Here is a 15,925-nt window from a genome sequence, read left to right as displayed (position 1 = left end):
AAATTAGAATATTAATTTATTTCAGTTACAATTCACTGAGATCAACACAGACTGATGAAAAGCCTTTGTTAGATCTTTTTTTTTTTCCACCAAATGACAGCATTTAAAATCAGAATATTACATCAGACCAATAAACAGTTTCTAGCTGAAATGGAAATGTTTAACACCAGTTTAAAAGTTATATATTTTTTTAAAGGTACTTTAAATCTGACAAGCCTCTTCATAAATGCATATCCTAATTTATTGACTATATATATATAGAAATATGCTTCAGCCATACATTTAGGAAGAGTTCTCCCAGTGTGACGTTTGCTCTATTTTACTCTTGTTTCAGAATTAGACGAGATGTTTTAAGACCTTTAAAATCAAATCCAGTGGTAAAAAGCCCCCCTTTCCCAGGGTTATTCTTTAAGACGTGATGAAACATTCTCATATGACTACCAATAATCACATAACAGCCCAATCAAAGAGATTTTCTTTGCAGCACCAAATCAAGTTTGCATTCCCTCATTCTATTTAATTCTTCAGTTCATTGTTACGGTCGTTAATCATGGCAAAGCCTATCATCAGCAGGTGGGTTCCTGCTGCTCATATGATGATGCTGTCATTCCTCTCCAGTCCTGTGCATGCTTCTTTGTCTACTGCACTTTGCAACGATTTTCACACCTCTTTAACCTTTTACTCATTTTGACCACCAAAGATTAAACGAGATCTCGTGATTGACCAGCAGACTGGTTCTGTGAAGTGGAAGGAAGAGGATAAATGTAGTCTGCCCCTTTCACTGATACCCCTGAATGAAACCCTGGGCCAGCTGTGCGCCGTCAGAGGTCAGAGACTCCAGCTGTGTCATCAGACCTCAACATGAACAGCTGTTCTGTTTCTGGCACACCTGCAAAACGTGGCCATCCACTGGAACTGACAGGCTGGGAGTTAAAGAGGCAGCCAGGAGGGCCTGCAGAGACCTTCGGCTAAGGTGGGAGAATCTGGTAAACGTGGCTTTTAAGCTTCGTTTGACGTCTGCCACAATCCAACGTGGTAAAAGGTTCTGATCACATGAAACCAAAACAGAACATCGTGGCCCAAATACGTTAAGTAAGTTCTGTGTGTGCCAGAAAAAGCCCTGCACATCTGTTTGAATGTATGGTGGATGGAAGTCAGGACCATCCTGAAGAAAACTTGTTTGCTTGCAGAGCTACAACACTGACTGGGGGCTGAATTCAGATACATCAGAGCTTTAACAACCATATGGGTTCAATCTGGACACATAGCAAAACATCACAGTTATGCTCTACTTTGTGTTGATCAAGCTTAAAATAACATTTCAATAGTTGTGTCATGGCAAACTTTTTTTGGACTCCAAATAAAGCGATTAAATGGGAATGATTTTCTTTAATTTTGCAAATTTGTTTTTAAAACCACTGAGATGATGAGCAGAATTTAAATCTAACCGCATTCCATAGAAAACAGAAAAACGATACAATTTAAAAAAAAAACAGAATATGGACAGATTTATTTACTGTTAAAAAAAAGATAATTTTGGATAGCCTAGACTAGAGTTTAAACACTAGTATATATATATATATATATATATATATATATATATATATATATATATATATATATATATATATTTAGATGTGCATGGTCTTAAAGCTTTGATGATTGTAGGTTTCAAAAATCTTGTAAAAAAATAAGGCAGTCTATTTAACACGAGAATTCCAAAATTACCTAATCATTTACTAGTCACATTGGTTAATTTTTAAAGTGGGCATCTATACAGAATGTACTTCCTGAAGTGTGAAGACAGGAAGTTTCTGTCTATGTCTATATGGAGTGAATTTTTTTTCAATAGTGTTGCAAGCAAAGAACGTCTTTTGTAAATAGAAAATTTTGAAAAAAGCACATTTTGTCAGTGGAAATCAAAAGAAAATGCAATCCAGAAATTAAACTTTTACAGTATAACTGACATAGGGAAAATAAGCAGCGTGTGCACAAAATACTTTCGTTCCCATGAAATATTAATTTGTTCCCAAAAACTTCTAAATTAAAAAATGTTTAGCGAGTAACTTTGTTTTCTCAGATTGATTTTATTTTTCTGAAATTTTTTTTTTTTAAATATAAATTATTTATTTTTTTTAACATTTTATATTTTCATATTAATTTTTTTTTTCGAAATTCTCTTTTTCAGATTATATGTTGACATGCACGTTGACCAATAAAAATGTTGTTGCTACGTCCATGCAGACCAATGGAAATGCGTCTTTGCTCCGCGCTCCAGAGGAAAGCCCGCCCCCAGAAGTGTAAAACTCAAATTGAAAAGACTGCAATTAAAACTCAATCTGAAAAAGAGAAATTTGAAACAAATAAAATTTGAAAATAGGAAACTTATTTTTTTGTTGTTGAAAAACGTTTTGATTAAGACGTTTTTCAGTTATTATTTCTTTACATTCCGTTTACAAAATGTGTTTTCTTTTTTTCTTTTTTCTTTTTTTTTTGCTTGCAACAATATTGGAACAAAATTCACTCCATAAATCCAAACCTGAACCCAAAGCGCAGGAAGCCTTGATGGCAGTAAGTTAGACATCCAGCGATCTTTCTTTGACAGCTCAGAGCGCTCAGCTGCTGAATCTCTGGCCGTGTTTCAGTCCCACCCACAGGAAAGGAAGCAGCTCGCTCAGGGTTGGATTTCAGCAGAGAGCAACACACTCTCACTCTGCGAGAACGGCTACCACTGGTAAGTTCTGCCGCTTTGCTCTGAATACGTGTTATTCTTCTGAACTTTAAATGCGGGGAATTTCCAGGAGAATTCGCTGTGTAAGCAGATCCCCGAATCTCTGTGAGAAGGTTCCTTACAGGAACTGCTGGGACACAGGAGAAGAGAGGAGGACACATTTTGCTTATGTTACATTGATTTTACGTTTACCACAAAGATCACAAGTCATACGCCTGATCTACGGTTTGTCTTGTTCTGTGACAAGACCTTCAGCAGGGCTCTGCCACTCCTTTAGTTCTCAGAAATAATGTCCTTATGACAGGGACAGCTTTGCAGGAGAGAGCGCACACACACACACACACACACACACACACACACACACACACACACACACACACACACACACACACACACACACACACCAAACGGCACAGTTAATTAGAACTACACATTGTGTTGGAAAACACGTATAACTAAACCCAGCCGTTTAACTTCCCCATTGTTCTAGTTAAAAGCTTTGGGTTTTACTTTCTGGAGTCCTGAGAGGTTTTCCCCAGCGGAACAGCAACAGGAACTATCATTATAAAATAAGATAATTAGATATACTGCGCCTGAAAAAAGATGATGGAGATGAGTTTCTCCCATTTTGATTGCTAAAATCTTATTCCATTGGCAGATCATTTAAACTTGCTTGCTCAAATCAAGGACAAATACACTCATTTCAAGAACATTTCACTTAGTTTTAGTTCCCTTTTTGCACGGCTCAAATCGGTGGACGGCTACACAGTAAAACGAAAGAGATTCATGTTTCTCACCTTTAAAAAAAAAAAAAAAATTATTAAATCTGAATGGAATGCAGTGCGTTTGTATTCAGCCCCTTTTACTCTGATGACGCTAAATAAAGTTGAAACCAACTAGAAAATCTAAAGTCCTAAATAGCAGTTGATCGTTTGCTAGGCTGGAATTAATCCTATAGCTGTGTTATAAGTTTTTGAGAGTTGAAACCTAAGGCCTCCTCCTCTGTTTAAGGTTGGTCTTTCTCTCTTGACGTAGATGGCTTCCTTCACACCCCTTTCAAACCATCTGTCTTCTTTGTCCAAAATGTGAACATTTTGGTCCTCAAAAGAGTGTCCTTTGTCCTTTAGGTGTAAGTGGACAGCAGAGTGTTGACCTGAGGAGGTAGCTCTCCTGTGTTGAGCCATGCGTCTGTGGAGAGGTTGTTTGGTTTCTCCAATATAAAGATCAGAACATTCCTCACTGCACTGAACTGCATACACCACTCCGCTCATCTTAGGTTTGGGGGTTTTGTCCTTGGGATGCACCAGCCTCTGTCTGAGGGTCCTGTTTGGTTTGAAATGTACTGGGAAGCGAAACGTCTTCAACTACGGAAAACAAGTCCAGTTGCTTTGTTTTTTACCTTTTTTTGGAATGACCATGACCTGGATGACTGAGAATCTTCACCAGCATATAGTAGTTGATCGTTTACTAGAGAACATAAATGACCATGAAGACAAAGGAACCCAGGTCAGGCTGAAGGATCCGGCAGGGTTAGGTCATGAAACACTTTCCCAAGCTTCGATCATCTCAGTGGTTGCTCTGACCATCATCTGAAAAGAGAAAGAGAATGAGATGGTAACAAGCCGAGGAGAATAACACTTTGGATTTAGAGGATTTATGCGAGAATGAAAGCTGGGAGTTTAGGAGCAACTTTAGTCGGACAGAATGTGCAGTCTCTGTTTGTGATGAATTCTTGAAAGTCTTGCAACATGTTGAAACGACACGTTGCTGATGTTTTCTCAGTCTTTTGCTCCCAGCCCAGGCTATAGTCTGTAAGTATCCTCACAGTCACTGAGAGGGCTTCTCTCATTCTAAACTAGCAGCAAAGACCGCCAAGACTCACTTCATGTCAGATCTTGTGTCCTCCCACTGCAACCAGCCTCAGGTTCTTTTTAATGTTTTTTTAAATTGTTTTGTTAATCGGTTTAAAATATTGGTCTGATGCCCACAGAGAACACATGCAATGTTTTTTTTTTAGCACTTTTTATTGACAAAGTTTTAGCCATCAGGTCTGGCCGTTTGAGCCAGTTTCTTATCTAAGGTGGTTGCTTTCATCTTACTGGCCTTCGCCCAATCTTGTTACAAAATGCTTTTGACACTGTTGGGCTGATTCTCTAGCTATTTATTAATATTACGTTCGCTACAGGCTGTATCCCAACATCCTTGAAAATAGGCTGTAGTTCACCCTCTCCTAAAAAAAAAAAACCCACACACACACAACCTGAACCCAACTGTTCTGGCTAATTATAGGCCCATCTATAAGCTTCCTTTTCTTTCAAAAGTCTTAGAGAAAGGGGTTTTCTTGCAGTTGCATGCCCACCTTGATCTAAATGAAATTTCTCAAAAGTTTGGTTTTAAGTCACTCCATAGTAGTGAGCCAGCCCTCTTAAGAGTTTTTAATGATATTCTTTTAACTTTGGATTCTGGCTGCCCTGCTGCTCTTTGGACCTGTCAGCAGCTTTTGACACGGTTGATCATGACATCCTCCTTGCTGGGCTAGAACCATGTGTTGGGATCAAAGGTTCTGATCTTCAGCGGTTTCAGTCATATCTTTCTGAAAGGACTTTTAATGTGAGCATGAATCCCTTCAGCACAGAAATAGCCCCTCTGAGTTATGGTGAGCTCCAAAGGCTCCATTCTGGATCCAGCTTTGTTTACGTCAGACACATTGACCCTGGGATTGTGTTTTCTTAAAGTATAAGCTTTCTTTCCATAGTTTCGCTGATGACCTTCAGATTTATCTGCCCTTAAAAGCAGGGGAAGACTCATTAGAGCTTTTATTGTGGTGCCTCGAAGACGTGAAGCAGAGATCGTCCTCTTTAGGAACTCTGTAACACACAGAGCTCTGCGCTCCCTAAAACCTCGGTGTTTATCTTGATGGTTCCCTGAAACAGTGGAGGCAGGTGAGTGCAGTGGACCAATCGAGCTTTCTCCATCTCAGACAGCTTGCTAAGGTAAAGCCATGCCTTCCAGCTGATGTTTGAGTGTGTCATTCACTTGTTTGACACCTGCAGACTGGCGTACTGCAACTGCCTGGACTTTGGCTTGGACCAGTCCTCTATCCACCCTCTCCAGTTAGATTAAAGAGCTGCAGTCTGCTTGCTGGCTGGTATTAAACGAAATGAGCACATTACCCCGGTGCTGGCTTCCCTTCACCGGCCTTCTGTCTGTTGCTGGGTCCAATATAAAATTTTACTCTTGGTTTTTAAATGTCTACATGGTCACGTCCCCACATACCTATCCCAGCTGCTCTTTACTCCTGCTCTGAAAAGAACCATGAGGTCTACGGTGCAATTTATGCATCTATTCCCAGGTCCAAGTTTATTTCTGGTGGTGACTGAGTCTTTGCTGTGGCGGGTCCTAGACTCTGGAATAGCCTGCCTCTTAACATGAAATAACTCTTAAAGACTTTTTTTTTTCAATATGGCTTTTTGTACAAGATGACCCAAGTGTTTTGTTTTTATATTTTATTTTTCTGTTTTGTTTGTTACATTTTTGTCTTATTGTATTTTTCACTTTGTGCAGCTAGAGCTGTTGGAAATGTGCTACATAAATAAACTTGACCTAGACCTATAGTCAAAAGAATGGCTCAGCATTTTCTATATTATATAACTATTAAATGACCTAAAATCTTTCACTACATATGTATGAGAATGTCACTACAAAGCAAAAAGGTAAGCAAAACAAATAAGATGATCTGCCAATGGAATGAGTATTTTGGCCCCTAAAATAAGAATTATATATATTGTGATTCAAATAAGGTGATGGAGATAATATGTTCCTATTTCCCAGAAATGGTTTGCCAAACTCTCAACAAGATGATACTCTTTTGACAAAAAGTGTGACCAGGAGATGAAACCAAAAATAGTTCTGTAACAAAAGAGGAAGCTCTAATGGGACTGCTGAGTCACACAGAAAACTTGAAGTTACTAAATAATTGCAATCCTTAACCACAGTTAAAATTTAAATTTTTGACTGAAAACTGCAGCAGCAGAGCTGCAAGGACACGAGCTTTCTGACAGAACTAAATGACCAAAAAGGATCATAGTGGTGCTGATAAGAGCTGGGTAAAAGAGCTTTTTCTTTGACTTCCTACAGGTCCCATAGTAACACGGAGGTAGAAGGAATCATCCACAGTAACTCAGAGCGACTCTTCTTGCTGGTCTTCCATACTGTTCTTCCTGTTAAATCAACACCAAACAACCATGCTGATATCCTGATGAAACATCAGTGTGGTGTTCACAGGTGTTGTGAGTTCGTATCTCCAGTAGGGGGCGCATGTTAAAACCCATATCCATTACTGTCTACAGCTGCTTACCCATGCAGGGTCTGTGGGTGGGATGGGGAGGGGGAGGGGGTTGGTGTGTATCTCCAGTGGTAGTCAGTAAACCCTGAACACACAGGAAGCAAAGGCCCAAACACCCAAGGCCAATTTAGAGAGACCAACAGCCAGGACTGTAGACTGTGGGAGGAACCCGGCGTACCCAGAGGGAACCCACACATGCACATTCTGCATGCTCCATGCAGGACACGCCCACTGCCAAATATAAGAAAGGACTTTCATGTGAGGACATGTATGAACGCTTTTACAGCAGCTGAACAACTGAACGGATCTCTCCCGCTGGACGGCTTTCTGAAATCAGATGATCTTTGAAGATTATGATTATACTTTATCTTTCCTCTTTTTGTATAAACCCTGAAAGTAAAGACATTATGTGTCAATGCATTCTTTTCTACCTGCTTGTGTGATGCATGTATGTTTAAACCAAAGAAGCTAATTACCAACTGTGTCTCCAGCCGTAAACCATGATGTCCACGTCCCTCCTCCTGCTCTCCTTCCTCCTGGCTGTGACTGCTGCTCAGGGAGCTTCAGGCTTCAGAATCTGTGCCTTCAACCTCCATCATTTTGGGGCTTCCAAGGCCAGTAAGAATGATGTCATGATAACTCTGGCCAGGGTAAGGACTTCATCCCGCTCTTTTCGTATTTTACCTGAGGTTTACACATTAAAAGGGACATTTTCATGATTTAATGGCGCACAAATATCTATGTACTGTTACTCAAACCTAGAGCTTAAAAATAAATATAATAGTGGTCCCAACATGCAGAAAAGGTCCTCTTCAATGTGATTTTCACACATTTTCTCTGGCAGAAACACGATTGTCTAGGTTTGGTAAAGTTCTACGAGGTCTAAAGTTTGGTTTTAATCTCTACATTTATTGTTTGTGTACTGTAACATTTGGGCATCCAGACAAGAATGAAAACATCGTATTAAAGGTTTGATGACCAAGTATCTGCATCAGGCTCAGGAAAAGTTGGTAGAAAACCTCCCAACATGCAGAATCCTGACATCTAATGGCCATAATCAATTGACATTTACACAGCGGGTAAATATATAGGTTTATTTATATCACATCTCACAGGCCGAAACCACAAGATGATATAAGATATAAGAAAAGATAAAAGCAGGTCACATGGAACATAAAGCAGCACAGATCAAGTTAAAAGCATCATACAGAGATTCTGAATCAGCATCTCCAGACATCAGTACTCGATGTAACACTGACACTTAGCATCCGCCATAGTACGTTAAAAAGTGGGATCAGGACAGCAAAGTCAACTTATGTTGTCAAGCATAGATTTCAATCCTGTAGAAAATTTGTGGGCAAGGATGAAAAGATGTGAGATTGCTTCTGGAAATCCTGTGTCTGGAGAGGAAAAGGTGAACAGCAGGAGTTCTTTGTGCTGACAATATGAAGCATCCTGATACAATCCGTAAGTGAAGCAGCAGGGTTAGGACCCCCATAATGAAGACCTCTGCTGTAAAGGATTTCTCTCCTCTAAACCCAAAATGTGTTCATGGAAGCATTAGAAGCCTGCCTGGAGCATCTCAGGCTGCGAGAAGAGCTGGAGGGCCCTAGAAGGTCAGCGACAGAGGCATTCTGACCACTCAGGGCTCTAAAAGGAAAGACTAACATTTTTAATTAATCATTCAGCTTTATTTCTAAAGCACATTTTAAAAACCACATGGGTGACCAAAGAGTTGTACATTGAAACAAGAAAAGGTTAAAAACATTAAAAAAACTTACACACAAAACATCAAAAGCTAAAAACCAGGTTCACAGCAAGAGTATTTTGAAATTCGATTAAATGTTATTTATATAGCGCCAATTCATGATACATGTCATCTGAAGGCACTTCCCAAAGTCAAATTGAATTAGATCATACAGATTGGTAAAAAAAAGTTTCCTCTCTAAGTAAACCCAGCAGGTTGCATCAAGTCTCTCCAAGCAGCATTCACTCCTCCTGAAAGAGCGTAGAGCCACAGTGGACAGTCGTCTGCATTGTTGATGGCTTTGCAGCAATCCCTCATACATGACAAGATCAGTGTATTAAAAGCCAGGAAATAAAAGTGCGTTTTCAAAAGGGATTTAAAAACTGGAAAAGAGGAGGCCTGGCTGATTCTCAGTTATTCCATAACTTAGGAGCAGCAACAGCAAATGCTCTGTCAGTTCTAAGCTTCAGCCTAGTTTTAGGAACCTTCAGCAGCAGCTGATCAGCTGATCTAAGGGGTCGCGGTGAGCAGTAAGGCTGGGGCAAGGTTGTTCAACAATTTAAAGACAAATAAAAGCTTAAAATGAATTCTGTAGCACACAGGGAACCAGTGAAGGGACGAGCATCAGAGTTCTGCACAAGCTGCAGACGGGCAAGAGAGGCCTGGGTAATGGCTATACAGCATTACAGTAGTCAAGACAAACCGTGACAAAAGCATGGACTAGTTTCTCCCAGTCAGGTCTGGCTAAGATTGATTTAACCTTTGCTATTTGACGAAGTTGATAAAAACCTTTTGTGAACAACACTGCTGATCTGTTTCTCATATTTAAAATCAGTCAAACTTTACCCCCAGATTGGTGACGCAGTCCCTGAGATAAAATGACAGTGAGCCTGGGGAGGGACAGCAGCTCGGTCTGAACAGCAGAACTTCTGTCTTGTTCTCATTTAAACTAAGGAAGTTCAGAGAAAGCCATGCTTTAATGTCCTCAAGGCAGCGTGTGAGTTGCTGGACAGTGTTGTTTTGTGCCAAGTGGACAAAATGAGTGAAATGAGTTTGAAAACACAAAGCGGCCCTGCTGACCCCCGTCGGTCCGTTCTGTTTCAGATCATTAGTCGCTGTGATGTGTGTCTGCTTCAGGAGGTCAGAGACAGTAAAGGGACAGCTCTACCAAAGCTGCTTGAAACAATTAAACGGTAAGGCATCGATTCATTTCAAGCTGCTGAACACATTTCACCTGAGATATTACACTGAATGCATTTCCTCAGGACTTTAGCCATGCTTCTGGACCACTGGGACATTATGTTACACCTCCAAGTGAAAAGTGCATCAGAATGCAGACAGAACGTGCAGTTTATGTCCCAAACAGAGTTGGTTGTGCTCCGTACGGTTTTACGGCGTTGCATAACCACCTAACCTAGAACAGATGAGTACAATTCTGGTTTTGTCGCTCGCTTTTTGTGTTGGTCTCTGTAAAAGATTAGTTTTAGGGAGTTTGGGAAGAATGTTGCTGGTTGCACTGTACAGTGAAATGACTGGTTACCACTACATCCAAAAGACAAGTTATGTTATCGCTTCCAAGAGCAGCGTTTGACCCCAAGGACTCTTCTTACCCTCCACTGTAACCCTGACTGGGCAGCTTCATGGAGAAGGAAGCAAGGAGACAGCGGACAGTTCAGAATGAAGCATCAAATTAAAGAAAACAGATGTCTTATCTCATTGTTCTGAGGTATTTACATTTTAAGGCACATGTAAATGCTGCTCCAAGTTCCTCACTGACTTTTAATGTCTGCTTTTACATGTGGGATTCCATTATGACGACAAAATCAAGACGGCCAGTTGCCAGAGAACTCAGCAGATGTGAACTGACTGATTTAAAAAAAAAAAAGAAAAAAAAAAAGTATGCTATCTTTAGTTAGCATTGAAGGAAACAGCCTAAAATGTTCCTATTGAATGAGAAAAAAAGTTTTATTTCTTTATATGGTGACAAAAACTAAGCAGCACATCTAACATTATCTTCAAATAGTGACTTTTCAGTATGTTTCAGTTTCTGATAGAGGAAATCAGCTCAGTTGTTCAGTGGGTCAGAGTAGCCACCGAAGCATTCATTGGTAGTGATATGGAGCAGATTTCTGGTCCATTACCTCTACCTTTGTGTGTCTGAAGGTGCGTTTCCTCTGCACTGCAGCAGCTGCTGTGTGTATACTGTTCATCTTGCAGACTTTGATTATAAAAGAGGTGGGTTATTTAAACCTTCATCTGAGTTACAAGTGATTTTAATTTAATTGTAGTGCTTAACCACTATAAACACTGTCATAAGTGCTGATGGCTGATTGTAGTCCCGATCAGAGCTGTTTTTTTCCTCTTGTCTTTCTTAGAGTCTGGATCAGAGCAGCTAATTTAACATCCCTTCTACCGACACATTTACACACAGCTTGACCTGGTGGTCGTTGGCCTTTAAACCATAAGCACCATGAAACAGAGACCGATGCCGTATTCATCTGATTTCACTGTTACGGATCACATTCTGGACTCCGCTGTTGATGTGGAAGGATATAGATGTCCCAAAATTGTAGTGGCACTCCTGCCTAAGGACGTTCTGGAGAAAAAACATTTAGGAACCCATACTCAAAATGGGCCTTAAATGAAATGACATGATTGATTCTGGTGCCTCGTTGAACCAGCTACCTGATTTATTGCTTACTAACCAGCAAGAAAAAACTCCAGTACTTATTGATAATACTGATAGAAGTTGGATCCATTATCTCTATATGTTGGTTATTCAGGTATGACAAGCAGAACAAGTATGAAGCCCTGGCCAGTGAGAGGCTGGGCAGGACGGAGTCATACCAGGAGCAGTATGTGTTCATCTACAGGTAGGCTGTGCCACGTGAAGCCCCAGAGTGTTAAAAGGTGCCACAAACTGAATAATTCTTCCTGTCTTTATCTGAACACACACAGGAGCAACACTGTGAAGGTTACTGATCAGTTTCAGTACCCAGATAATCTTCCTGGAGATGAAGATGCTTTCTCCAGAGAACCTTTTGTCGTGCGCTTCTCAGCCCCAAGGACATGTAAGTTTTTTTTTTTTTTTTTGATATTTATTAAGGCAATAAAAATGATCATTAAACCTTTCACGTATGCCTTTTCCCCCGCATCCTTTTCTATTTCATCTCCTGCCTACGTCTCCAGCTATAAAGGATTTTGTCCTCATCCCTCAACACACCACTCCAACCAACACCACCAAAGAGCTGGACGCTCTGTACGATGTTCTGCAACAAGTAAGAAAGATGTGGAAAAATGAGGTAAGGGCTAATCTTGCTCATTGCTGGAGAACATTTTTTTTTAAATTGCTGTAATTGATGAACTGTGCGTAATAAGCAATGTTGCTGGATGTGTGAGCAGAACGTGATGCTCCTGGGGGACTTCAATGCAGACTGCGGTTACCTCGCCAAGAAGAACAGGAAACATGTGCGGCTGATCACGGACAGCAGCCTCCATTGGCTCATACCAGAAAACACGGACACCACCGTTAAGCTGACCACATCCTGCTCCTACGACAGGTGAGCTGCTACCTATGACAGACACATGGTTAACTCAATGAAGTCTCCAAATATAAGGCTTGGTTGGACATGTGGCCGAAGAAGTAAAAGTCTTTCACAATTTTGTCTTTCTATGAAGCTCCTTCTAGATACTTATCCTTTTACTGTGACACAAAAGCAACTCTCTGGTTACTGTATGACAGTGGTTCTCAAATACTTTCTGTTCCTTCCCCCTTTGAGGAAGGAAATGTTTTATATAATATTAGCAACAATACAAATGTTGTTACAGTCAAAACAAAGGATGAAACAAAATGTCCACTGCCTGCGGACACAGCACTTTCTCTCTCTGGGAAGATAGCACATTACTTTTAGATAGTTATGAACCTCATGGGAAAAATAATATCAAACTATTAATCTTGAAGACAAACCTCAGTTACATTAATTTGTTTTTTATTTTTATTTTTCGTTAATAGTATTCATGGTACTACTGGCTGCAGGTACAGACCAAACAGTAGGGGGTGCTGTTGTCACATTTAGAATGACTGTATTTTCTGGGCCAACAAAAGGCAAAGCTGTTCCTGCGCTTTGATGGGTGGACATGCAGCAAATCAATTTCCATTTGGGGCAAATAAAGTTACGGTTCACACCGCTGACACTTCTGACTGAGATCAGTTTGTCTTTAGCAGCAGGGTAAACGTTTCAGATCCTGCAACTTTTATCTGTTCTCACAATAAAAGAAATACTTGTAGGTCAGAAAAAGCAAAACATTTCTAAAGACCATGAGCAAAAAATAATCCTCTTTATTGGTTAGCAAAAATTAAATTCACTTTACAGCAAAACTATAACAGTAAAATACATACATGGCTGTAACTCTTCTGTCCATTTTTGATTTTTTTCCAACAGGATTGTTGTGCATGGAGAAAGATTTTATCGAGCAGTTGTTCCTTCCTCGGCCCAACCATTTAACTTCCAACAGGAGTACAGACTAACAGAAGAACAGGTGACTTATCTGTGTATTTATATAAAAATATCATCCTGGCATCACATCCACAAACAGCAACACCATTAACAAACCAGATGATGTGTCTAGATTATGCAAAGATTGCATAATAATGTTTTTAGCAGCTGACATGCACTGCAGTTTTCCTTTATATCAGTAAAATGATCCCTGAGGATGTTTTCCACTAAATATCTGTGTTCGTCTGTCCAGGATTCATCTGCAGAGCTGACATAGTTTTCATTTTCAATTTGAGTCAGTGCTCAGGTTCTGATTCTACAAGGAAAAGCAACAAAAAGAAAATAATCTATCACAAATGAAAAAAAAAATGTGAATGTTTGATCTGTTTCTTCTTTTTTTTATTCAGGCACTGGATGTGAGCGACCATTACCCGGTGGAGGTCCTGCTGGAGGTCGTCAGTTCCAGAGCCTTCAATGGAGTCATTTCCTTTACGAGTTCCTTCGCTGTGTTCCAGTGTTTGAGCTGTATAATCTACCACCTGTTATTATAGTAACTGAACAATGAATACATACAGTTACTTATTTCATACCTCAGAATAAATGTCAGGAAAGCCAACAGATGTTAAGCTCCTGTAAATAATCATGTAAATGATTTTAGTTTTTTTTTTTATAAAGCTATTTTATTAAATGTGTTACAAATCTAAAGTGAATCATGTGAATACTTGTTTCAGCATTTCAAAGCAAGTTTGAAAACATTGAACTTGAGCTAAGCTTCCAGCCTAAGACTTTGCTGTGTTTTAGTGGTTCAAAAAATGGAATATGCTATAAAAAGAAGGCTCTTTAACTCTTGTTTATTGGCGATGTATACTCCACTGTTGTTTTGAAGTACTTTCATTTTTCTTTTTTAGCATATTGATCCTTTTTAGACATGAACAGAGCCCTACATGCTGATTGGTATCTCCGGATTTGATTGGGCGGGGGGCGGGGTCCACCCTGGACGGGTCAGAAGTCCATCGAATTATAATCACATCCTCTATGTGAATACTGTCTAAAGATTGACATCCTTCACTTGTGTAATAGCTAAGACTGCTTGAGACACACAGTATCTGTCAGACTTGGACGTGATGATTCTTCACCCTTCTGTTGCTGTACAGACAGATCTGAGAATCACAAAATCCAAGTGATGCCTAGAAAGGCCTTCACCACCACTAAGTTACAGTGACTGAACTCCTGTGTTAAAGAAAAAGCATAATAATAATAATAATACGTCACAGCATAGAACCACGCTCACAGACATATTCAGTCTTGTCTAAGGTGCAAGAGTTCCTGAAGGATTCAGTCAATAGTTCTGAAAAGCCAAACATACATAAAGAAGAAGAAGAAATGCTATTAATGAAGATTCTTGTTTATGTGAAACAAGAAATTAAGCAGATGGTTGTTTTTCTGTGCAAGCAAACAATTTATTGTCCTAGCTTCACCAGTGTAGATGACAAACCCTATTTCTTTGGCTACAAGGTCTGGAAAGACATCCTGAACTACGACGGCAGCTGGAGTCCACAGCTGCCAATGATCATGGAGCTTTCTGGTGGACATCCCTAGCAGACAAGTTTGCCTGTCTCAAGAACATTGTGTAAGCCTTATTGACAGTGTTTGTCTGTGCAGGCCAGTCAAGGTCATCCATCTCTTCATGGACCTTACTTTGTGCTCTGGTGCACTGTTCAGTCATGTTGAAAGAGGGAGGGGCCATCCATCTCCAAGCTATTCCCTTAAAGTTGTTAGCATGGAGTTAACCCCTTGGTGTACCCAGACACGTCCATCAGATTGCCAGGAGAAGAAACATGGGTCATCCATCCACAGGACCCGTGTCCACTGCAGCATCTTACCTATGACTCCTTCATTGCATGGTCCCAACACCCCTCCAAACAGGTGCTGACAGTCTGGGACATACAATTCTCTTTTCAAAAGATACGGCCGTTTCTCAATATGCGTTGTTGAGCGTTCTCGTGTGCTCGTGTACTCGTGACACGTCATCAGCCTCAGACCGAGCACTGTTCCAATCACTAAGCTATATTATATATGTATTATATAGCTCAGTGGTTCCAATGCTGAGAACGCCAAATCGAGAACGCGCCGAATTCCCCGGATGTTGTTCTCGCCCGCCCTCTTTATCGAGCATGCATCAGAGCAGACTTGTGCGTTCTTCAGACTGACCGCTTGCCCAGAATGCACCGCGGCCGCAGCTTGATTCGAGACGGTGCAAACAGAGCTCACAGCGGTAAGTTAAAAATTCCCTTTTCTGCTGCTGTTGTTGTTCAAAAGTACGTTTTCAGATCGTTTGAGGCGAGAACAATATACTTTTAAGTTTTCTCTATGTGGCCTGTTTACAGAATTAGTGCGTAATTAAAAAAAGTAGTGTGCATAATACCGCTGGTCATGATTTATTTATTTGTTTTGTGTTTATCTGACTGACGTGTGTTGCTTTATTAACTCAATACTTGCTGGAATAAATTGTATATTTCTGACAAGGACGACAGCAGCATATAAAATAAATAAAATCTACAAATGTTTTCCTATCTAAGTGAGTTTATTCTGAGTCAGGACACGGA

The 15,925-nt window shown here is 40.2% G+C and overlaps 1 protein-coding gene across 1 annotated transcript; it reads left to right on the top strand.

The window, feature by feature from the left end:
- Positions 1-2,627: 2,627 nt before the first annotated feature.
- On the top strand, positions 2,628-14,024 carry dnase1l1 (deoxyribonuclease I-like 1). The gene is made up of 9 exons (XM_012877570.3): positions 2,628-2,734; positions 7,568-7,726; positions 9,928-10,016; positions 11,607-11,696; positions 11,782-11,894; positions 12,013-12,125; positions 12,226-12,383; positions 13,266-13,362; positions 13,727-14,024. The coding sequence occupies exons 2-9, from the start codon at positions 7,577-7,579 to the stop codon at positions 13,868-13,870; spliced, it is 954 nt and encodes a 317-aa protein (XP_012733024.2). The 5' UTR covers positions 2,628-2,734; positions 7,568-7,576; the 3' UTR covers positions 13,871-14,024.
- Positions 14,025-15,925: the final 1,901 nt, after the last annotated feature.

The sequence above is a fragment of the Fundulus heteroclitus genome, chromosome 1, assembly GCF_011125445.2.
Source record: "Fundulus heteroclitus isolate FHET01 chromosome 1, MU-UCD_Fhet_4.1, whole genome shotgun sequence".
NCBI classification, from domain to species: domain Eukaryota; kingdom Metazoa; phylum Chordata; class Actinopteri; order Cyprinodontiformes; family Fundulidae; genus Fundulus; species Fundulus heteroclitus.
The sequence above is the reverse complement of the archived record's forward strand: the minus strand, read 5'-3'. Positions and strand labels throughout refer to the sequence as shown.

Coding starts and splice junctions, on each gene's coding strand:
- dnase1l1 (XM_012877570.3), top strand. CDS start 7,577: ATGATGTCCACGTCCCTCCTCCTGCTCTCCTTCCTCCTGGCTGTGACT. Junction 7,727..9,927: donor TCATGATAACTCTGGCCAGG/GTAAGGACTTCA, acceptor GTTCTGTTTCAG/ATCATTAGTCGCTGTGATGT. Junction 12,384..13,265: donor ACATCCTGCTCCTACGACAG/GTGAGCTGCTAC, acceptor TTTTTCCAACAG/GATTGTTGTGCATGGAGAAA.